General features: G+C 45.5%; 1 protein-coding gene across 1 annotated transcript in view; it reads left to right on the top strand.

The window, feature by feature from the left end:
- LOC138643351 (NFX1-type zinc finger-containing protein 1-like) overlaps positions 1 to 24,433 on the top strand; it is a 341,406-nt gene that overhangs the window by 204,826 nt on the left and 112,147 nt on the right. Inside the window, exons 12-14 of the mRNA XM_069732273.1 lie at positions 18,086 to 18,215; positions 18,318 to 18,463; positions 19,267 to 19,377. Of these exons, the coding sequence (XP_069588374.1) occupies positions 18,086 to 18,215; positions 18,318 to 18,463; positions 19,267 to 19,377 (387 nt within the window). The remainder of the gene's footprint in view (positions 1 to 18,085; positions 18,216 to 18,317; positions 18,464 to 19,266; positions 19,378 to 24,433) is intronic.

Here is a 24,433-nt window from a genome sequence, read left to right on the forward strand (position 1 = left end):
TTATGGTGGGCTTTCCTACGCCTGCCGGTTTGAGCGAATCTATGTCTCTAGCCATTCAGATTGATCGGCGTCTGCGCGAGCGCAAAGCTGTGCACCATATGGCAGTATCCTCTGAGCATAGTCCTGAACCTATGCAATGTGATAGGATTTTGACTAGAATAGAACGGCAGGAATTCAGACGTCAGAATAGGCTGTGCTTTTACTGTGGTGATTCGGCTCATGTTATCTCTGATTGCCCTAAGCGTACTAAGAGAGTCGCTAGGTCTGTTACCATTAGTACAATACAGCCTAAATTTCTCTTATCTGTGACCCTGATTTGCTCATTGTCGTCCTTTTCTGTCATGGCATTTGTGGATTCAGGCGCTGCCCTGAACTTAATGGACTTAGAATTCGCCAGGCGCTGTGGTTTTTCCTTGCAGCCTTTGCAGAGCCCTATTCCTTTGAGGGGCATTGATGCTACACCCTTGGCCAAGGATAAACCTCAGTACTGGACACAGATGACTATGTACATGGCTCCTGCACATCAGGAAGATTGCCGTTTTCTGGTGTTGCATAACCTGCATGATGTTGTTGTGCTGGGCTTTCCATGGTTACAGGAACATAATCCGGTGCTGGATTGGAAAACTATGTCGGTGACTAGTTGGGGTTGTCGAGGAGTACATAGTGACGTTCCTTTGATGTCAATTTTCTCTTCCCCCTCTTCTGAGGTCCCTGAGTTTTTGTCGGATTTCCAGGATGTATTTGATGAGCCAAAGTCCAGTTCCCTTCCTCCAAATAGGGACTGTAATTGTGCTATTAAGTTGATTCCTGGTTGTAAGTTCCCTAAGGGCCGACTTTTCAATCTGTCTGTGCCAGAGCATGCCGCCATGCGGAGCTATGTTAAGGAATCTTTGGAGAAAGGGCATATTCGGCCCTCTTCGTCACCTTTGGGAGTGGGTTTCTTTTTTGTTGCTAAGAAGGATGGCTCCTTGAGACCCTGTATTGATTATCGTCTTCTTAATAAGATCACGGTTAAGTTCCAATACCCCTTGCCTCTGCTTACTGATTTGTTTGCTCAGATTAAGGGGGCTAGTTGGTTTACTTAGATTGACCTCCGAGGGGCATATAATCTTGTTCGTATTAAACAGGGTGACGAATGGAAAACTGCATTTAATACGCCCGAAGGCCATTTTGAATACTTTGTGATGCCATTTGGGCTGTCTAATGCTCCATCTGTGTTCCAGTCTTTCATGCATGATATTTTCCGCAATTATCTTGATAAATTCATGGTCGTATATTTGGATGATATTTTGATTTTTTCCAATGATTGGGAGTCTCATGTGAAGCAGGTCAGGATGGTGTTCCAGATCCTTTGTGATAATGCTTTATTTGTGAAGGGGTCTAAGTGCCTATTCGGAGTTCAGAAGGTCTCTTTTTTGGGTTTTATTTTTTCTCCCTCGTCTATAGAAATGGATCCTGTTAAGGTCCAAGCTATTCATGACTGGATCCAACCCACATCTGTGAATGGACTTCAAAAATTTTTGGGCTTTTCTAATTTCTATCACCGTTTCATTGCCAACTTTTCCAGTGTGGTTAAGCTTCTTACTGATTTGACGAAGAAAGGCGCTGATGTGACTAATTGGTCCTCTGAGGCTATTGAGGCCTTTCAGGAGCTTAAACGCCGATTTACTTCTGCCCCTGTATTGCGTCAACCAGATGTTTCTCTTCCTTTTCAGGTTGAGGTCGACGCTTCTGAGATTGGGGCAGGGGCCGTTTTGTCTCAGAGGGAGTCTGATGGTTCTTTGATGAAACCGTGTGCTTTTTTTTCCAGAAAGTTTTCGCCTGCGGAACGCAATTATGATGTCGGCAATCGGGAGTTGTTGGCTATGAAGTGGGCGTTTGAGGAGTGGCGACATTGGCTTGAGGGAGCTAAACACCGTGTTGTGGTCCTGACCGATCATAAGAATCTGATTTACCTCGAGTCTGCCAAGCGGCTGAATCCTAGACAGGCTTGATGGTCCCTGTTTTTCTCCCGTTTTGATTTTGTGGTCTCGTATCTTCCGGGATCTAAGAATGTTAAGGCTGATGCCCTCTCTAGGAGTTTTTCGCCTGATTCTCCTGGAGTCCTGGAGCCGGTTGGCATTCTTAAGGAGGGGGTGATTCTTTCTGCTATCTCCCCTGATTTGCGGCGGGTGCTTCAGGAATTTCAGGCTGATAGGCCTGACCGCTGTCCAGTGGGGAAGCTGTTTGTTCCTGATAAATGGACAAGTAAGGTAATTTCTGAGGTTCATTTTTCAGTGTTGGCTGGTCATCCTGGGATTTTTGGTACCAGAGATTTGGTTGCTAGGTCCTTTTGGTGGCCTTCCTTGTCTCGCGATGTGCATGCTTTTGTGCAGTCCTGTGGGACTTGCGCCCGGGCCAAGCCTTGCTGTTCCCACGCTAGTGGGTTGCTTTTGCCTTTGCCGGTCCCTGAGAGGCCCTGACCCATATTTCCATGGATTTTATTTCGGATCTTCCTGTTTCCCAGAAGATGTCTGTTATCTGGGTTGTTTGTGACCGGTTCTCTAAAATGGTCCATCTGGTACCTTTGCCTAAGTTGCCTTCCTCCTCAAATCTGGTTCCATTGTTTTTTTCAGCATGTGGTTCGTTTGCATGGCATTCCGGAGAATATTGTGTCTGACAGAGGTTCTCAGTTTGTCTCTAGCTTTTGACGGGGCCTTTTGTGCTAGGATGGGCATTGATTTGTCTTTTTCTTCGGCGTTTCATCCTCAGACTAATGGCCAAACTGAGCGAACTAATCAGACCTTGGAGACCTATTTGAGATGCTTTGTGTCTGCTGATGAGGATGATTGGGTGTCTTTCTTGCCATTGGCCGAGTTTGCCCTTAATAATCGGGCTAGTTCGGCTACTTTGGTTTCACCTTTCTTTTGTAATTTTGGTTTTCATCAGGTTGAGCCTTCTGATTGTCCTGGTGTTAATTCTGTGGTGGACAGGCTGCAGCAGATTTGGACTCATGTGGTGGACAATTTGACGTTGTCTCAGGAAAGGGCTCAACGTTTTGCTAACCGCCATCGGCGTGTTGGTCCCCGGCTTCGTGTGGGGGATTTGGTTTGGTTGTCTTCTCGTCATGTTCCTATGAAGGTTTCTTCTCCTAAGTTTAAGCCTCGGTTTATTGGTCCTTATAAAATTTCTGAAATTATTAATCCGGTGTCTTTTCGTTTGGCTCTTCCTGCCTCTTTTGCTATTCATGATGTTTTCCATAGATCTTTGTTGCGGAGATATGTGGTGCCCGTTGTTCCCTCGGTTGACCCTCCTGCCCCGGTGTTGGTTGAGGGAGAGTTGGAATATGAGGTTGAGAAGATTTTGGATTCTCGTTTTTCGAGGCGGAGGCTTCAGTATCTTGTCAAGTGGAAGGGTTATGGCCAGGAGGATAATTCTTGGGTTGTTGCCTCCGATGTTCATGCTACTGATTTGGTTCGTGCTTTTCACTTGGCTCGTCCTGATCGGCCTGGGGGCTCTGGTGAGGGTTCGGTGACCCCTCCTCAAGGAGGGGGTACTGTTGTGAATTCCGCTCTTGGGCTCCCTCCGGTGGTTGTAAGTGGCACTTTTGTGAGTTCTGCTCTTGGGCTCCCTCTTGTGGTTTCTAGTGGTATGGCTGCTCCTTGGAGTTAGCTGTCATCAGCTGCCTCCACTTATTGTCCGCTATTTAAGTCTGGCTCTTTATTCTGCCTGTGCCACTTGTCAATGTTCCTAGCTGGATTCACATCTCTGCTTGGATTCTCCTGGTTTCCTGACCAGTTCTGCAAAGATAAGTTCTGGCTTTGCTCATTTCAGTCCACATGTTGTGGACTTATTGTTCTGTGCATTCTATATTTGTCCAGTTGTCAGTATGGATTTTTTCTGTTAGCTGGAAGCTCTGGGAAGCATATTTACCCTCCACACCTTTAGTCAGGTGTGGAGATTTTGTAAACTCTGTGTGGATTGTTTTGTAGTTTTTATACTGACCGCACAGTATCCTTTCCTGTCCTGTCTATCAAGCTAGACTGGCCTCCTATGCTAAAATCTGATTTCATTTCTGCGTATGTTATTTTCCCCTCCTCTCACCGTCAATATTTGTGGGGGGCTATCTTTCCTTTGGGGATTTTCTCTGAGGCAAGATAGGTTTCCTGTTTCCATCTTTAGGGGAAGTTAGATCTTAGGCTGTGTCGAGGGGTCTAGGGAGCGTCAGGTACCCCCCACGGCTATTTTTAGTTGCGCTGCTAGGTTCAGGGTTTGCGGTCAGTACAGATACCACCTCCTTCAGAGCTTGTCTCATGTTGTTCCTAAACCACCAGATCACAACAGGTGGTGGAGTTTTTGTATTTTTCTGCTGTGGATATTTTGTAGATTTTGTGCTGACCGCTCAGTATCCTGTACTATACTTCCCTATCTAGGTAGAAGTGGCCTCCTTTGCTAAATCTGTTTTCCGCCTGCGTGTGTCTTTTCCTCTCCTACTCACCGTCATTATTTGTGGGGGGCTGCCTATTTTCCATCTTTAGGGATAATTAGTCCACCGGCTGTGTTGAGGTGTCTAGGTCTGGATAGGTACACCCCACGGCTACATCTAGTGTCTGTGATAAGTTCAGGGTTAGCGGTCTGTAGTTACCACTACTCCAGCGAAGGTTTTTTCATGTCGTTCCAAGGCCGCCTGATCATAACAGTACAACTGGCCAACAATGAGTTAATTGCATCTCAGAAGAAGGGAGGAAAGGTTTTGAGCCATTTTTTTTTCCTCAGCCTGTTTTGTCTTCTCCTCCCTCTTAATCTCTGGGTGGCTGAGGAACCTAGTACTAACATGAATGTTCAGGAATTAGCTTCTCGTGTGGATCAGCTTGCTGCTAGGGTACAGGGTATTTCAGATTATATTGTTCAGACTCCTGCTTTAGAACCTAAGATTCCCACTCCTGGTTTATTTTTTGGTGACAGATCCAAATTTTTGAGTTTCAAAAATAACTGTAAACTGTTTTTTTGCATTGAGACCCCGGTCCTCTGGTGATCCCATTCAGCAGGTTAAAATCATCATATCCCTGCTGCATGGTGACCCACAGGATTGGGCATTTTCCCTGGAATCTGGCAATCCTGCCTTGCTTAATGTTGATTCTTTCTTTCAAGCATTGGGGTTATTGTATGATGAGCCTAATTCTGTGGATCAAGCTGAGAAGATCTTGTTGGCCCTATCTCAGGGGCAAGAGGCGGCTGAATTGTATTGTCAGAAATTCAGAAAATGGTCTGTGCTGACTAAATGGAATGATGATGCTTTGGCGGCAATTTTCAGAAAGGGTCTTTCTGAATCCGTTAAGGATGTTATGGTGGGGTTTCCCACACCCTCCAATCTGAGTGATTCTATGTCTCTGGCCATTCAGATTGACCGACGCTTGCAGGAGCGCAGAACTGTGCGCGCTATGGCATTATCTTCAGAGCAAATTCCTGAGCCTATGCAGTGTGATAGGATTCTGTCTAAAACAGAACGACAAGGTTTCAGACGTCTCAACAGGTTGTGTTTTTATTGTGGCGACGCTTCTCATGTCATTTCTGTCTGCCCAAAGCGAACAAAAAGGATCGCCAGTTCATTTACCATCAGTACTGCACAACCTAAATTTCTGTTATCTGCGTCCTTGATCTGCTCATTGTCATCATTTTCTGTCATGGCGTTTGTGGATTCAGGCGCCGCCTTGAATTTGATGGACTTCGACTTTGCTAGGCGTTGTGGTTTTCCCTTGCAGCCTTTGCAGAAACCTATTCCTTTAAGTGGCATTGATGCTACACCCTTGGCTAAAAATAAGCCCCAGTTTTGGATACAGGTGACCATGCGCATGGCGTCAGCCCACCAGGAAGATTGTCGATTTCTGGTGTTGCATAATTTGCATGATGCTGTCGTGCTGGGTTTCCCGTGGTTGCAGGTACGTAATCCTGTTTTGGTTTGGAAGTCCATGTCTGTGACTAGTTGGGGTTGTCAGGGGGTTCATAATGATGTTCCTCTGACGTCAATCGCCCCTTCTCCCTCTTCTGAAATTCCGGAGTTTTTGTCTGATTTTCAGGATGTATTCGTTGAGCCTAAGTCCAGTTTCCTTCCACCGCATAGGGACTGCGATTGTGCTATTGATTTGATTCCAGGCTGTAAGTTTCCTAAGGGTCAACTTTTCAACCTTTCTGTACCTGAACATACCGCCATGCGGAGTTATATTAAGGAGTCTTTGGAGAAGGGGCATATTCGTCCATCTTCTTCACCGTTGGGAGCGAGGTTCTAATTTGTTGCTAAAAAAGATGGTTCTTTGAGACCCTGTATTGATTATCGCCTCTTAAATAAGATCACGGTCAAGTTTCAATACCCCTTGCCTTTGCTTTCTGATTTGTTTGCTAGGATTAAGGGAGCTAGTTGGTTTACTAAAATTGACCTTATAATCTTGTTCGTATAAAGCAGGGTGATGAATGGAAAACTGCGTTTAACACGCCCGAAGGCCATTTTGAATACTTTGTGATGCCATTCGGACTCTCTAATGCTCCATCTGTTTTTCAGTTCTTCATGCATGATATCTTCCGGAGTTATCTTGATAAATTCTTGATCATATATTTGGATGATATTTTGATTTTTTCCGATGATTGGGAGTCTCATGTGCAGCAGGTCAGGATGGTATTTCAGATCCTTCGTGACAATGCCTTGTTTGTGAAAGGGTCTAAGTGTCTTTTTGGGGTGCAGAAGGTTTCCTTTTTGGGCTTTATTTTTTCTCCCTCATCTATAGAGATGGATCCGGTTAAGGTTCAGGCCATTCAAGATTGGATTCAGCCCACATCCGTGAAGCGCCTTCAGAAATTTTTGGGTTTCGCTAATTTTTATAGTCGCTTCATTGCTAATTTTTCCAGCGTGGTTAAACCCTTGACTGATTTGACTAAGAAGGGCGCTGATTTGGCGAATTGGCCCTCTGCGGCTGTCTCTGCCTTTCAAGAACTTAAACGTCATTTTTCTTCTGCTCCAGTGTTGCGCCAGCCGGATGTTTCTCTTCCGTTTCAGGCTGAGGTTGACGCTTCTGAGATTGGGGCAGGGGCCGTTTTGTCTCAGAGGGATCCTGTTGGTTCCTTGATGAAACCGTGTGCCTTCTTTTCCCATAAATTTTCGCCTGCGGAACACAATTATGACGTCGGCAATCGGGAGTTGTTGGCTATGAAGTGGGCGTTTAAGGAGTGGCGACATTGGCTTGAGGGAGCTAAGCACCGTATTGTGGTCTTGACCGACCATTAGAATTTGATTTACCTCGAGTCTGCCAAACAGTTGAATCCTAGACAGGCTCAATGGTCCTTGTTTTTTTCTCGTTTTGATTTTGTGGTCTCGTACCTTCCTGGTACTAAGAATGTTAAGGCTGATGCCCTCTCTAGGAGTTTGTTGCCTGATTCTTCTGAGGTCTTGGAACCAGTCGGTATTTTAAAGGAAGGGGTGGTCCTTTCTGCCATTTTTCCTGATTTACGACGGGTTCTTCAGAAATTTCAGGCTGACAAACCTGACCGTTGTCCTGTGGGGAAACTGTTTGTTCCTGACAGATGGACTAGTAGAGTGATTTCTGAGGTTCATTGTTCTGTGTTGGCTGGTCATCCTGGTATTTTTGGTACCAGAGTCTTGGTTGGTAGGTCTTTTTGGTGGCCTTCTTTGTCGCGTGATGTGCAGTCTTTTGTGCAGTCCTGTGGGACTTGTGCGTGGGCCAAGCCTTGTTGCTCCCGTGCTAGTGAGTTGCTTTTGCCTTTGCCAGTCCCTGAGAGGCCCTGGACGCATATTTCTATGGATTTTATTTCCGATCTTCCTGTTTCCCAAAGGATCTCGGTTATCTGGGTTGTTTGTGACCGATTCTCTAAGATGGTTCATTTGGTGCCTTTGCCTAAATTGCCTTCTTCTTCTCATTTGGTTCCGTTGTTTTTTCAGCATGTGGTCCGTTTGCATGGTATTCCAGAGAATATTGTGTCCAACAGAGGTTCCCAGTTTGTTTCTAGGTTTTGGTGGGCCTTTTGTGCCAAGCTGGGTATTGATTTGTCTTTTTCTTCTGCATTTCATCCTCAGACAGATGGCCAGACTGAGCGAACTAATCAGACCTTGGAGACCTATTTGAGATGCTTTGTGTCTGCTGATCAGGATGATTGGGTGGCTTTTTTGCCATTGGCCAAGTTTGCCCTTAATAATCGGGCTAGTTCGGCTACTTTGGTTTCGCCTTTTTTTTTGTAATTTTGGTTTTCATCCTCGTTTTTCTTCTGGGCAGGTTGAGCCTTCTGATTGTCCTGGTGTGGATTCTGTGGTCGACAGGTTGCAGCAGATTTGGGCTCATGTGGTGGACAATTTGGTACTGTCTCAGGAGGAGGCTTAACGTTTTGCTAACCGTCGTTGGTGTGTTGGTTCCCAGCTTCGGGTTGGGGATCTGGTTTGGTTATCTTCCCGTCATGTTCCTATGAAGGTTTCTTCCCCTAAGTTTAAGCCTCAGTTTATTGGTCCTTATAGGATTTCTGAGATTATTAATCCGGTGTCCTTTCGCCTGGCGCTTCCGGCCTCTTTTTCTATTCATAATGTCTTCCATAGATCTTTGTTGCGGAAATATGTGGAGCCCGTTGTTCCCTCTGTTGATCCTCCGTCCCCTGTGTTGGTCGATGGGGAGTTGGAATATGTTGTTGAGAAGATTTTGGATTCTCGTTTTTCGAGGCGAAAGCTTCAGTACCTTGTCAAATGGAAGGGTTATGGCCAGGAGGATAATTCTTGGGTTTCTGCCTCTGATGTCCATGCCACTGATTTGGTTCGTACCTTTCATCGGGCTCATCCTGATCGGCCTGGGGGCTCTGGTGAGGGTTCGGTGACCCCTCCTCAAGAGAGTGTACTGTTGTGAATTCTGCTTTTAGGCTCCCTCCGGTGGTTGTAGATGGTAATGCAGTTGGGCCTGGACTGCAGGATTGGACAGGTGTATCTGCTAATTGCAAAGCTGACTGGGGTATTTAACTTTGCAGGACTCATTAGTCCCTGCCAGTTGTCAATGTTTTATTGCCAGTAATGGTTCTCTGCCTGGCCTCTCCTGCCTGCTGCCATTTCAGCTAAAGATAAGTATCTTATTCTTTTTCTTAGGCTCTCAGGCTGTGTGTCTATTTTTTCATGCTGTTCATAGTTTCTATTTTGTTCCAGCTTCGACTGTCCTGTTGTTTTCTCAGTCTGGTTGGATTCGCTGGAGTTGCAGATATACTCTCCACACCTTTAGTTAGGTGGTGGAGTTTTTGTATTTTTCTGCTGTGGATATTTTGTAGATTTTGTGCTGACCGCTCAGTATCCTGTACTATACTTCCCTATCTAGGTAGAAGTGGCCTCCTTTGCTAAATGTGTTTTCCGCCTGCGTGTGTCTTTTCCTCTCCTACTCACCGTCATTATTTGTGGGGGGCTGCCTATACTTTGGGGGTCTACTCTGAGGCAAGTCAGTTTTCCTATTTTCCATCTTTATGGATAATTAGTCCTCCGGCTGTGTCGAAGTGTCTAGGTCTGGATAGGTACACCTCACGGCTACATCTAGTGTCTGTGATAAGTTCAGGGTTAGCGGTCTGTATAGTTACCACTACTCCAGCGAAGGTTTTTTCATGTTGTTCCAAGGCCGCCTGATCATAACAGATGCCACACCAAAGATGGCACTGGCATTCCTGTGATTGGCAAATCAGCCCATCATGTTCATTGGCTGAAAATAAAGCACCAAACATGATGGGCGGGTCACTCGAGGTGAATACCTAATTACTCACTGAGTAACGAATAGTCCGAATACCATACTATTCGTGCGAGTAACGAATAGTGCCGAATGTATTCGCTCACCACTAATTATTACATGCGTACAAGATCAGAACCACCATCAGCACATGAATGCAGCAGCAAAACCACCATTAGTACATGAATAAGTCACCAAGCTTAGTACAGCGATCAATTATAATGTCAGGTCAACCTCATGTACAAATGTATCACATGAACCTACAACTCCCAGTGTTGTGAATTCTGTGGTCAAGCTCCCTCCTGTGGTCATGAGTGGTACTTCGGCTGGTTCTGTCTATGAGCTTCCGCTGGTGGATGTGAGTTTCCTTCCTCAGGTGACGAGGTTAAGTCGTTAGGTGCTGCTCTATTTAACTCCACCTAGTTCTTTGTTCCTGGCCTCCAGTCAATGTTCCAGTATTGGTCTGGCTCTCTCCTGGATCGTTCTTGTGGCCTGTCTGCCCTGCATAAGCTAAGTTCTGCTTGTGTTACTTTTGTTTGCTATATTTTTCTGTCCAGCTTGCTATATTGGTTTTTCTTGCTTGCTGGAAGCTCTGAGACGCAGAGGGAGCACCTCTGTACCGTTAGTCGGTGCGGAGGGTCTTTTTGCCCCTCTGCGTGGTTGTTTGTAGGTTTTTGTGTTGACCGCAAAGCTATCTTTCCTATCCTCGGTCTATTCAGTAAGTCGGGCCTCACTTTGCTAAATCTATTTCATCTCTGTGTTTGTATTTTCATCTTAACTCACAGTCATTATATGTGGGGGGCTGCCTTTTCCTTTGGGGAATTTCTATCTTCAGGGCTAGTTAGTTTCTCAGGCTGTGCCAAGTTGCATAGGGAGCGTTAGGCGCAATCCACGGCTACCTCTAGTGTGGTATGATAGGATTAGGGATTGCGGTCAGCAGAGTTCCCACGTCTCAGAGCTCGTCCTATGTTATTAGTAACTATCAGGTCACTTTGTGTGCTCTTAACCACTAGGTCCATTGTGGTTCTGAATCACCTGTTCATAACAGTACTGGAGGCCCAAAGTACTAATGCTTCTCAATAGAGGGAAAAGAGAAGTTCTGAGACCATTTTTTTTTCTTTGCACTGTGTTTTGTCTTTCTTTTCCCCTTTACATCAGGGTGGTTCAGAACACAGGTGTAGACATGGACATTCAAGGTCTGTCCTCTTTGATGGATAATCTCGCTATAAGTGTTCAGAACATTCAAGATTTAGTGGTTCAGAATCCTATGTTAGAACCTAAAATTCCTATTCCTGAGTTATTTTCTGGAGATAGAGCTAAGTTTCTGAATTTCAATAATAATTGTAAACTATTTCTGGCTTTGAAACCCCGCTCCTCTGGTGACCCTGTTCAACAAGTAAAGATCATTATTTCTTTATTACGTGGCGACCATCAAGACTGGGCATTTTCCCTTGCGCCAGGGGATCCGGCATTGCGTGATGTTGATGCGTTTTTCCTGACGCTTGGATTGCATTATGACGAACCTAATTCAGTGGATCAGGCAGAGAAAATCTTGCTGGCTCTGTGTCAGGGTCAGGATGAGGTAGAGATATATTGTCAGAAGTTTAGGAAGTGGTCTGTGCTCACTCAATGGAATGAATGTGCTCTGGCAGCAATTTTCAGAAAGGGTCTCTCTGAAGCCCCTAAGGATGTCATGTGTCATGATCCCAATGGCAGGGGATCACAAAAGGACAAGCACAAAAACAAAACCAAGCTCTAGGGTGATGGAACCTGAGCTGACCGCGATCCTGAACCTAAACACACAACTAGCAGTAGCCGGGGAACGTGCCTACGATGATTCCTAGACGTCTCGCGCCAGCCGAAGGATTAACTTCCCCTATAAGAAGAAACACAGACCTCACTTGCCTCCAGAGAAACACCCCACAGAAATAGCAGCCCCCCACATGTAATAACGGTGAAATGAGAGGAAAGCACATACGTAGTTATGAAAATAGAATCAGCAAAAATGAGGCCCGCTAAAGCTAGATAGCAGAGGATACAAAAGTGAACTGCGCGGTCAGCGAAAAACCCTTCAAAAAACCATCCTGAAATTACTTGAACTCATGTGCCAACTCATGGAACATGAGGAGTAATTTCAGCCCACTAGAGCAACCAGCAGAAAGGAATCACATCTCTGCAAGCTGGACTAAGACAAAAAATTAAGCAAAACGTGGAACAGGAAAATCAAAACTTAGCTTGTCCTGAAGATAACAGACGCAGGGAGCAGAGGTAAAAAGACACGCTGATTACATTGATAGCCGGCGAGGAAATGACAAAAAAGCCAGGTTCAATAAGAAACTCCCATAACCTGATGGAACAGGTGGACACCAGAGACCGCAGAGAACACAAGTCACCCAGTACCATCAGTAACCACCAGAGGGAGCCCAAAAACAGAACTCACAACAGTCATGGTGGGATTTCCTATGCCTGCTGGTCTGAATGAGTCTATGTCTTTGGCCATTCAGATCGATCGACGCTTACGTGAGCGTAAAACTGTGCACCATTTGGCGGTATTATCTGAGCATAAACCTGAGCCTATGCAATGCAATAGGACTTTGACCAGAGCTGAACGGCAAGAACACAGACGACGGAATGGGCTGTGTTTTTACTGTGGTGTTTCCACTCATGCTATCTCCGATTGTCCTAAGCGCACTAAGCGGTTCGCTAGCTCTGCCACCATTGGTACGGTACAGTCGAAATTTCTTTTGTCCGTTACTTTGATCTGCTCTTTGTCATCATATTCTGTCATGGCATTTGTGGATTCAGGCGCTGCCCTGAATTTGATGGACTTGGAGTATGCTAGGCGCTGTGGGTTTTTCTTGGAGCCCTTACAGTATCCTATTCCATTGAGAGGAATTGATGCTACGCCTTTGGCCAAGAATAAGCCTCAGTACTGGACCCAGCTGACCATGTGCATGGCTCCTGCGCATCAGGAGGATATTCGCTTTTTGGTGTTGCATAATCTGCATGATGTGGTCGTGTTGGGGTTGCCATGGCTACAAGTCCATAACCCAGTATTGGATTGGAAATCAATGTCTGTGTCCAGCTGGGGTTGTCAGGGGGTACATGGTGATGTTCCATTTCTGTCTATTTCATCATCCACCCCTTCTGAGGTCCCAGAGTTCTTGTCGGATTACCGGGATGTATTTGATGAGCCCAAGTCCAGTGCCCTACCTCCGCATAGGGATTGTGATTGCGCTATCGATTTGATTCCTGGTAGTAAGTTTCCTAAAGGTCGACTGTTTAATTTGTCTGTGCCTGAGCACGCCGCTATGCGGCGTTACGTAAAAGAATCCTTGGAGAAGGGTCATATTCGCCCGTCGTCGTCGCCATTGGGAGCAGGGTTCTTTTTTGTGGCCAAGAAGGATGGTTCGCTGAGACCTTGTATTGATTACCACCTTTTAAATAAAATCACGGTCAAATTTCAGTACCCCTTGCCGCTGCTGTCTGATTTGTTTGCTCGGATTAAGGGGGCTAGTTGGTTCACCAAGATAGATCTTCGTGGTGCGTATAATCTTGTGCACATTAAACAGGGCGATGAATGGAAAACAGCATTTAATACGCCCGAGGGCCATTTTGAGTACCTGTTTATGCCATTCGGGCTTTCTAATGCTCCATCAGTGTTTCAGTCCTTTATGCATGACATCTTCCAAGAGTACCTGGATAAATTCCTGATTGTATACTTGGATGATATTTTGGTCTTCTCGGATGATTGGGAGTCTCACGTGAGGCAGGTCAGAATGGTGTTCCAGGTCCTGCGTGCGAGTTCTTTGTTTGTGAAGGGGTCAAAGTGTCTCTTTGGTGTTCAGAAGGTTTCATTTTTGGGTTTCATTTTTCCCCTTCTACTATCGAGATGGACCCTGTTAAAGTTCAGGCCATTTATGATTGGACTCAGCCGACATCTCTGAAGAGTCTGCAAAAGTTCCTGGGCTTTGCTAATTTTTATCGTCGCTTCATCAATAATTTTTCTAGTATTGCTAAACCGTTGACTGATTTAACCAAGAAGGGTGCTGATGTGGTCAATTGGTCTTCTGCTGCTGTGGAAGCTTTTCAAGAGTTGAAGCGTCGTTTTTCTTCTGCTCCTGTGTTGTGTCAACCAGATGTTTCGCTCCCGTTTCAGGTCGAGGTTGATGCTTCTGAGATTGGAGCAGGGGCTGTTTTGTCGCAAAGAAGTTCTGATGGCTCGGTAATGAAACCATGCGCCTTCTTTTCCAGGAAGTTTTCGCCTGCTGAGCGTAATTATGATGTTGGCAATCGAGAGTTGCTGGCCATGAAGTGGGCATTCGAGGAGTGGCGTCATTGGCTTGAAGGAGCTAAGCATCGCGTGGTGGTCTTGACTGATCATAAGAACTTGACTTATCTCGAGTCTGCCAAACGGTTGAATCCTAGACAGGCTCGTTGGTCGCTGTTTTTCTCCCGTTTTGACTTTGTGGTTTCGTACCTTCCGGGCTCTAAAAATGTGAAGGCGGATGCCCTGTCTAGGAGTTTTGTGCCCGACTCTCCGGGTTTGTCTGAGCCGGCGGGTGTTCTCAAGGAGGGGGTAATTTTGTCTGCCATCTCCCCTGATTTGCGGCGGGTGCTGCAAAAATTTCAGGCTAATAGACCTGACCGTTGCCCAGCGGAGAAACTGTTTGTCCCTGATAAATGGACAAGTAGAGTTATCTCTGAGGTTCATAGTTCGGTGTTGGCTGGTCATCCTGGAATCTTTGGTACCAGAGATTTGGTGGCTAGATCATTTTGGTGGCCGTCTCTGTCGCGGGATGTGCGTTCATTTGTGCAGTCCTGTGGGATTTGTGCTCGGGCTAAGCCCTGCTGTTCTCGTGCCAGTGGGTTGCTTTTGCCCTTGCCAGTCCCGAAGAGGCCCTGGACACATCTCTATGGATTTTATTTCGGATCTCCCCGTCTCTCAAAAAATGTCGGTCATTTGGGTTGTTTGTGATCGCTTCTCGAAGATGGTCCATTTGGTACCCTTGTCTAAATTGCCTTCCTCCTCTGATTTGGTACCATTGTTCTTCCAGCATGTGGTTCGTTTGCATGGCATTCCGGAGAACATCGTTTCTGACAGAGGTTCCCAGTTTGTTTCGAGGTTTTGGCGAGCCTTTTGTGCTAGGATGGGCATTGATTTGTCTTTTTCCTCGGCTTTCCATCCTCAGACAAATGGCCAGACTGAACGAACCAATCAGACCTTGGAAACATATCTGAGATGTTTTGTTTCTGCCGATCAGGATGATTGAGTGTCTTTTTTGCCTTTGGCTGAGTTCGCCCTTAATAATCGGGCCAGCTCGGCTACTTTGGTTTCGCCGTTTTTCTGCAATTCTGGTTTCCATCCTCGTTTCTCTTCAGGGCAGGTTGAGTCTTCTGACTGTCCTGGTGTGGATACTGTGGTGGATAGGTTGCAGCAGATTTGGACTCATGTGGTGGACAATTTGACATTGTCTCAGGAGAAGGCTCAACGTTTCGCTAACCGCAGGCGCTGTGTGGGTCCCCGACTTCGTGTTGGGGATTTGGTTTGGTTGTCATCTCGTTATATTCCTATGAAAGTTTCCTCTCCTAAGTTTAAGCCTCGTTTCATTGGTCCGTATAGGATTTCTGAGGTTCTTAATCCTGTGTCTTTTCGTTTGACCCTTCCAGCTTCTTTTTCCATCCATAACGTATTCCATAGGTCATTGTTGCGGAGATACGTGGCACCTGTGGTTCCATCCGTTGATCCTCCTGCCCCGCTTTTGGTTGAGGGGGAGTTGGAGTACATAGTGGAGAAGATTTTGGATTCTCGTATTTCGAGACGGAAACTTCAGTACCTGGTTAAGTGGAAGTGTTATGGTCAGGAAGATAATTCCTGGGTCTTTGCTTCTGATGTTCATGCTGCCGATCTGGTTCGTGCCTTTCATTTGGCCCATCCTGGTCGGCCTGGGGGCTCTGGTGAGGGTTCGGTGACCCCTCCTCAAGGGGGGGGTACTGTTGTGAATTCTGTGGTCAAGCTCCCTCCTGTGGTCATGAGTGGTACTTAGGCTGGTTCTGTCTATGAGCTTCCGCTGGTGGATGTGAGTTTCCTTCCTCAGGTGACGAGGTTAAGTCGTTAGGTGCTGTTCTATTTAACTCCACCTAGTTCTTTGTTCCTGGCCTCCAGTCAATGTTCCAGTATTGGTCTGGCTCTCTCCTGGATCGTTCTTGTGGCCTGTCTGCCCTGCATAAGCTAAGTTCTGCTTGTGTTACTTTTGTTTGCTATATTTTTCTGTCCAGCTTGCTATATTGGTTTCTCTTGCTTGCTGGAAGCTCTGAGACGCAGAGGGAGCACCTCCGTACCGTTAGTCGGTGCGGAGGGTCTTTTTGCCCCTCTGCGTGGTTGTTTGTAGGTTTTTGTGTTGACCGCAAAGCTATCTTTCCTATCCTCGGTCTATTCAGTAAGTCGGGCCTCACTTTGCTAAATCTATTTCATCTCTGTGTTTGTATTTTCATCTTAACTCACAGTCATTATATGTGGGGGGCTGCCTTTTCCTTTGGGGAATTTCTATCTTCAGGGCTAGTTAGTTTCTCAGGCTGTGCCAAGTTGCATAGGGAGCGTTAGGCGCAATCCACGGCTACCTCTAGTGTGGTATGATAGGATTAGGGATTGCGGTCAGCAGAGTTCCCACGTCTCAGAGCTCGTCCTATGTTATTAGTAACTATCAGGTCACTTTGTGTGCTCTTAACCACTAGGTCCATTGTGGTTCTGAATCACCTGTTCATAACATCCCAGTATGTCTTTAACAATGGTAAGGAGATATTGGGAATTGTTATCAGCCATCATCAGACTGTGGACCATACAGGAACCAAAGTATTGATGAGATGCAGGAAGGATCACAAATGAACATTTACATCCACGTACCTTATAGGTGACATCTTCTTTGATCATTCCCATCTCTTTTGTCTCTATGTAGTACATATGCCATCATGAGATTTCATTCCCACAGCTCGTCTCTGTAAACTTCCCTCTTTTCCGTCTTCAGCAGCACATCTTGACATGGCACCCTTCAAATAAAAGTATCATTATACTGCCCCATAAATAAAGATATCTCCCATGCTGCACCCCTGAATAAATAAATGTCCTTACTGTGCTTCCTGCAGAAAATATCTCTCCCACACCACCTCTTTCTATAATATCCTCCCCACACTGCCCCTCCCCATAATATTCTCCCCACGCTGACCCTCTCCATGATGTACCTCCAACACTGCCCCTATCCGTAATGTCCACCCACGCTGCCTGTCTCCATAATGTCCCCCCCCACACACACAACTCCTCTCTGTAATATTCCCCTCACACAGCTTCTCTCCATAATGTCGACCCACACGGCTCCTCTCTGTAATATCCCCCACACACACCGCTCCTTTCCATAATTTTGCCCCACACAGCTCCTCTCCATAATATTTCCCCCCACACAACTCTTCTCTGTAATACTACCCCCACGCAGCTCCTTCCTGTAATACCCCCGCACACAGCTACTCCCCATAATGTCCCCATGCTGCCCCTCTCCATAATATTCCCCCCACACTGCCCCTCTCCATGATGTTCCTCCCACACAACCCCTCTCTGTAATATTCCTCCCACACAGCTCTTCTCCATAATATCGACCCACACAGCTCCTTTACGTAATATCCCCCACACACACAGCTCCTTTAGACAATGTTACCCCACACAGCTCCTCTCCGTAATATTTTCCCCCACACAACCCTTCTCCTTATTATTTTCCCCCACACAGCTCCTCTCCGTTATATTACCTCACACACAGCTCCTCCTCATAATGTCCCCACACACAGCTCCTCTCCGTAGTATTCCCACTCACAATTCCTCTCTGTAATCCCCCCACATAGCTCCTCTTTTTTACATTCCCCCACAGCTCCTTTCCATAATATTCCCTCACACAGCTCCTCTCTGTAATTTCCCCCAAAACACAGCTCCTCTCCATAATCCTATCCCCATACAGCTCCTCTTCATAATATTCCCCTACACATAACCTCTCTCCGTAATTTCCCACACATAGCTCCTCACTGTTATTTCCCTCCACACTGTTATTTCCCTCCACAAACACAACTCCTATCCATAATATTACCCCCATACCCTGCCCCTCTGCATAGTGTGCTTCCCTCACAATCCTCTCCCCCATTGCCTCATCGTAACATTAACCCCCTTCCTTCCTCCTGCCACAATACGATGTATAATTTTCGGCTTCTCCTGGAGTGCTTACTTTTTCAGGCGTGTCCTTGCCTGCGCTGTTCCGCTAGTGACGGCAGCAGTGTGATGAGGTTACAGTGTGGTGTGATGACCTCATCACACTGCTGCACAGGGGCTGAGAGCGCTGCTGTGCTCCAGTCCCGACAGTAAAGTGTCACGTCTGAAAGGCTCAAAAACGGTTGAATATAGGGAGGTGGGAACCGGAGTTTCCGGGTTCTCTGTGGGCCGCCCAGCATCCTTTGGCGAGCCGTATGTTATGCAGGCCTGACTTATGGTTTTGGTTCTTAATTTGTCATGGATAAAGAAACATTCTTTAATTTATGTTGTATTTCACCTCCATTTAGGTGCAGCCAGGTGTAGAAAGTTGGTGCAAAATGTTCAGCCTAAAATTATGATAGTAGAAGAAGCAGCTGAAGTTTTAGAGGCTCACATCATTACTGCACTTAATTCCAACTGTCAACACCTTATTCTCATTGGAGACCATCAACAGGTATGTTCTGAAAAATGGATAATATATACAGTATAGTAAAGTACTTGACCACATCATCAAAACATTTTCTTAATGTGCCCAGGGTGAGGAGAGTAAAAAAGGGATAATCTCCTATATGGGTGGCACTGATCCTCCACATTGGGTACTGGTCTCCACTCTCCACTGCTCTCCTGGCATCAATATCTGATGGGGGCATCACGTAACCACTACACCTGATCAACTGCAGTCTTCACATTCCATCTGAGCTGTAGGAAATATTTATTGTTCTATGCACAGGGAATGTGCTGGTCACACAGAATGTGAAGGCTACAGCTGATCAGTGGATGTTTATTGACTGTAGCGATCAAGTGATAACCCCCACCAGATATTGATACCAAGACAGCAGTGGAGACACGGTACCCAGTGTGGAAAAGTATCCTTTTTTATTTCTTCCATCCTGCGCACATTAAGAAAATGTTTGAAAGTGGTGGACAACCCCTTTAATAATATATTTACAAAATATAAAAAAAACATTTTTTTTACTTTCATAATTTGACTCCTAAACCCCTAATTTGAACCCTAAACTAGGTAGTGCAGGGATTCATCTGAGTAGTAAAGATAGTCACAGCTCTTTTTTTTACTTTAATTTTTTTTTTCCTCAGGGGGAGTTAATAGTTCGTTGCACTTTTAATGATAAGTCTATTGTATGTATTGTACATACTGACAAAAGGATTTATGGAAAATTGTAAGTGAAATTGTGCAAATAGGACTTTATTTTCACTTGTACTCTGACAAATTTTAATATGACGTATTGTCCCTTTCAGCTCCGTCCAAGTACCGCAGTATATGAACTGGCAAAAAACTTTAATTTAGAAGTATCAATGTTTGAAAGACTGATCAGAATGAAAATTCCATATGTGCGCTTGGACTGTCAGGTAAGAGTTTATATTGGAGACTGCATTTAGAGGGTTTAACGCTTTCCTGCTGCCCAATGTCTAAAGATGTGGTGCAGTTCCAGAGACGTAAAGACGAATTTGCCCAGGTATACTTTAACATATTGGACATACTTTAAATAAAGTGCCTATTTCCTGTTCATAGTTTGTTAACTAGATCTATACTAAGTATTAGCAAAGATATTTATTTTTCATTTTTGCAATGTATTTTGCTTTTTTTTTAAATAAAAAAAACATTGTTAAGAATTGCTTATTAGAAGAGTAAGGTAAGAATATTCATTTGTGCAGCAACTGCCTTTGCATATTATGGAAAGTAAAATGTTTTATCATAAAGAAATATATTAGTATTATATAGTTTAGAAATGGTTACCAAATGTAAAGTTCTCCTAATGGGACTAAATAAATAATCCCCAAAAAATAAATATACAGTATTTTGCGGTTTATAAGACGCACCCCAAATTTTGTGGAGAAAATTAGGAAAACATTTTTTTTTCAATAAAAATGCAGTGGACTCTGGGAAAATGGCTGCTGGGTGGTGGTGCATGCGCAGATGGAGATCTTGGCGTTGAAATCTCATCTCCCGAGATCTTGGTGCGAAACCCCTGCACCACCGAACACGCCCTCATCCCAGCCTGAGGCCTGTAGCAACACGCTACTCTTGCTTCCTCAAGCAGCGACCCTGGGACCTTGCTCCACCACGGCCGGTAAGGTATATTCGCGTTATAAGACACACACCCATTATCCCCCCCAAATTTGTGAGGAAAAGTGCGTCTTATAATCCGAAAAATACGGTAATTAAGCAAAAAAACAACACAGGGCTATAACAGAAAAAATATTTTAAATCCATGACTTAAAAAAATTAATATACATAATTTATACCTATACATTAAACCTAACTTATTGATGGTGAATGGCATTCAAAAATGAGCTTTCCAAGGGACACTGTCAGCACATAATAAGGGTATGTGCACACGTTGCAAATTTGCCTGCAGATTTTTCTGCACTAAATCTACAGCTCTTGGCAGAAAACGCAGGTGCGTTTTTGCGCATTTTTGATTCATTTTTTGCGCGTTTTGATGCGGTTTTTGATGGGTTTTTTATGCGTTTTTGTATGCGTTTTTGAAAGCTAAATTAAGATCTATTATTGAACACTAAAAACAAAAGATTTGTGATGTCATTTCTTGTCCAACCTCCTCTTTTACATTTGTCCAACCCACACTCCATTACACACACCTAGATAGATAGACAGATAGATAGACAGATAGATAGACAGATAGCTAGATAGATAATAGATATAAATATAGATAGAAAATAGATAGATAAAAGGAATGAGCTAGATAGATAGATGACAGATAGATCTATAGATAGATCTATACATAGATCGATAGATATTATCTATCTATAGATTTATCTGTCATCTATCTAGCTCATTCCTTCTATCTATCTATCTGAGTTGCCCACAGCGCAGTGGGGTACTCGGTACTGGGTCCAGTCGCAAGGGGGATGTCACGATGGCTGCGACCCGATCCATTGCCCTGGGCCTCAATGTTAAAGGGCAAAATGTTCAAAGTTTGTCGTGACGCCACCTGTGATGTTCGGTCAGTATTGGGACCGATGCTGCATTGAAGGGGTCCCCTGGGGGATGTTGTGGCAGCATGGGTGTTACACTTCCCACAGGAGAAGTGGGGTCCCCAGAGGTCCTATTGTGTGTGGTCAAGATGATGGTATGTGCCGATGAATAAATGGAGGAGACAAGTTGTAAGTCTTTACCTGGTTTACTGCAGGTGGTAGGCCACAGTCCAGGGCAACGGCAACAGGTACATTAGGAGTGCAGGCAGTCCAAAGACAAGTGGAATCCCCTGAGCAAGTCAGGTTGGGGGCCTTCCACTCTGCGCTTGCTGTGTCTGAGGTCCCTGCTGCCACTAAGTACTCCAAACAAGGTCCTAGTTGTTTCCCCTGTCCTGGGACAGGTACCTGTATGGTAGGCAGCTTGAGCCGTACATACTGGGGTCTCCGCACAGTGACTCCAGGCTCCAGGGTGCTGCTGTACCACAGGTGTGAATGGGCAATGTTCGTGTAATCCTATGCCCTCCAGTTCTGCTCTGTGTCTTAGAATTTCCACAAAAGCCTCGGGCTCCCAGTATCCGGTTTCTGCGCACTGACTCCTTGGAGGCCTACTCGTAGCTTCCTTGAGTCCTGTATCTCCTCTCTGCTCCCTTCCTGTCTGTCCTCAGTCACAGACTCCCCATACCGACTGAACTGCACTCACTGGTCTCCTGGGACCAACTGTCTAGCTCCTCCTCCAAACCAGGATCTTTATCCAGGGAAGCTGCCCTAAAACAGGGTTTTGAGTCCCCCCTCCTGGCCTGGATTTGGAAGGTGTTGTGTGTGTGATAACCTGCCAAAGGGAATTTTACTTGTCTCCAGGCATAGCACTACCCTCCCCGAGAGGAAGGCAGCACTACTGTGGTACCCGAACTCCTGGAGTGCCACATTCCCCTCCCCCCATTAAATCCAGTACTCCTGGACTGGGAAAGGAAACAGAAACAACAGGTTAAAAATACATTTTTGTAAACACATTTGAAATACATTAGAGCAGGTTAAACTTTTCATCCCTTACGGGAGGCACAATTCTTGAACGTTGCAAAACCAAACAGTTAATAAAAGTACATCTGGCCTTAGACCAGGGTGTCCATGTTCATAAATTAATACAGTACCGATGCGAGGGATCATAAACCCCCATCGTAGGGTTGGGCGGGCTTCAAGGCATATCCTGACCAGATTTTTGCCACCCCAGATGGTTTTATCTTCGGTCTGCTGAAACAAAGAAGGCTCTACCCACGCTGGCAAGTGGGCAGAACCAGGGTGCACCTTGAGGGTGCCAAACTACGTACAATGAAAGTTTTTGGGTAATCACTGTCCATTACCTCAATGTCCATTATTAACCTGTAACGAAATACATGCAAACATCTTCAACAGGTAACACCAATTATTGACAGTCCCTGTAACAGGGCTGGGATTTGACCCTTGGTGCTATGAGTAGACCTACATACTTCCTCGTCTACCATGTCTGCTGTAGTGTACCCACTAGTGCATGTACTATGTGTAGACCTGCATTGTGTAGGTAAACTAGGTAATTGTCTGGGACTTCTCAGATTCACCATAGGTCTGACAGTTTCACCAATAGCAGAGGGTGGATTCTCTGGTTCCACTGCTGGGGTGACATTTTCTGTCTGAACCTGCTGGCGTAAAGTCTCTTCTGGTTCAGGATGGTTCTGAGTCACTTCTTCTTGTATTTCCGGCTGGGGAAAAGTTAAGACCGGTATCACTATAGCCTGATGTATCTGAGTCCAAGCCTGGAGAAAATCTTCAAGAACAGTGTGAATTTTCTTTTCTTTTTCTTCCATGGGTGGAGATGTTCCTGGGTCTGTTTCTTTGTTGCTCAGTTTGTCAGGGCATACTTTGAGATAGTCTCTGGATACTGCAGTTGAAGTTTCTCCTCCATCTTTACTTATAAGGCATACTTTCGTGTTCTCGAAGTTTGAGGGTAGGATAGTATACGGTTCTGCTTTCCACTGGTCATCAAGTTTGTGCATTCTCCTTTTATGTTTTAGCACTTGTTCACCTGGGTACAAGGGAGTTGCAGGGGCACGTTGGTTATAGTCTCTTTCTTGCTTTTGTCTCGCTTGTGATAGGCTTCTTTCGATGCACTCTTGTACTTGGCGGTACTTTTGTTGTCTCTCAGTATCCCAATCTGCATCAGGTGAGGTATTTTCTGGGGTTACGACTCCCATGTCTAGATCAACAGGTAGTTTGCTGGATCTTCCTCTCATCAGGTATGCTGGAGTGCAGTTGGTGGAGTTCACTGGGATATGGTTATACAAGTCTACCAAGTCTGGCAACATTTCTGGCCATAAGTTCCTTTCATGTAAAGGCAATGTCTTCAGTAAGTCAATCACCACTTGGTTCATCTTTTCGCACATGCCGTTGGTTTGCGAGTGATACGGAGTTGTTCTAATTTTTTTGCATCCATACAGATTGCAGAATTCTTGAAATACTTCTGCTTCAAAGGCTGGTCCTTGATCAGGGAGTACTTTTTCAGGATATCCATGTGGTCTATAGAAGTGCTGTTGGAAGGCTCTGGCTGCTGTCTTCGCTGTCTGATCCTTGACAGGTACAACTACCAGGAATCTGGAGTAGTGGTCCACAATAGTCAAAGTGTAGACATAGCCTGACCGGCTTGGAGTTAGCTTCACATGGTCTAAGGCTACCAGTTCAAGTGGTTGTTTGGTGACTATGGGCTGTAGGGGAGCCCTCTGGCTGTCATGGTCCTTTGTGCGCAGGTTACATGGGCCACACTCTCGGCACCACTTTTCAATGGCTTTCCTCATGCCAATCCAGTAAAATCTTCCACATAACAGGATTTCCAACTTCTTCTATCCGAAGTGTCCTGATCCATTGTGGTATGCTTCCAGGACCATTGGCGCATCTTGTCTTGGGACCACTATCTGCCAGACTAACTCATGAGTGCGTGGATCGATGTTTCTTCGGCACAGTTTACCATCGTAGATGAATAATTTGCCTTTCTCCTTCCACAGTTGTTGCATCTCTTGCGGATCATTTGGACCAGGGTGCGAATCTGCTTGCGTCAGCAGTTCTTTCAACAGACGGACCGCAGGGTCACTGTCCTGGGTCTCTGCCCATCCATGGTGGGGCAATGGGTTCAGCGTGGCTTCTTGCTTGTTGCTGCGCATGTTCCTCCCATAATGAAAGTACTGAGTTGTTCCAGGGCGATGGAAAGCTGGTAACTCGACCTCTTCCAGTTCCTCTGAATCCTCTTCCACATCTGGTAGGTTGGGCATCCTGGACAACGCATCGGCATTGGTATTCTTGTGCGCTGCATGGTATTTGATGGTGAATTCATAGTTGGACAACCGGGCCATCCAATGCTGCTCCATGGCACCTAGTTTTGCCGTCTCCAGGTGAGTCAGCGGATTGTTGTCTGTGTAAACTGTGAGTCTTGCTGAGGCCGGGTAGT

This window comes from Ranitomeya imitator, chromosome 6, assembly GCF_032444005.1.
Source record: "Ranitomeya imitator isolate aRanImi1 chromosome 6, aRanImi1.pri, whole genome shotgun sequence".
Classification (NCBI taxonomy): Eukaryota; Metazoa; Chordata; class Amphibia; order Anura; family Dendrobatidae; genus Ranitomeya; species Ranitomeya imitator.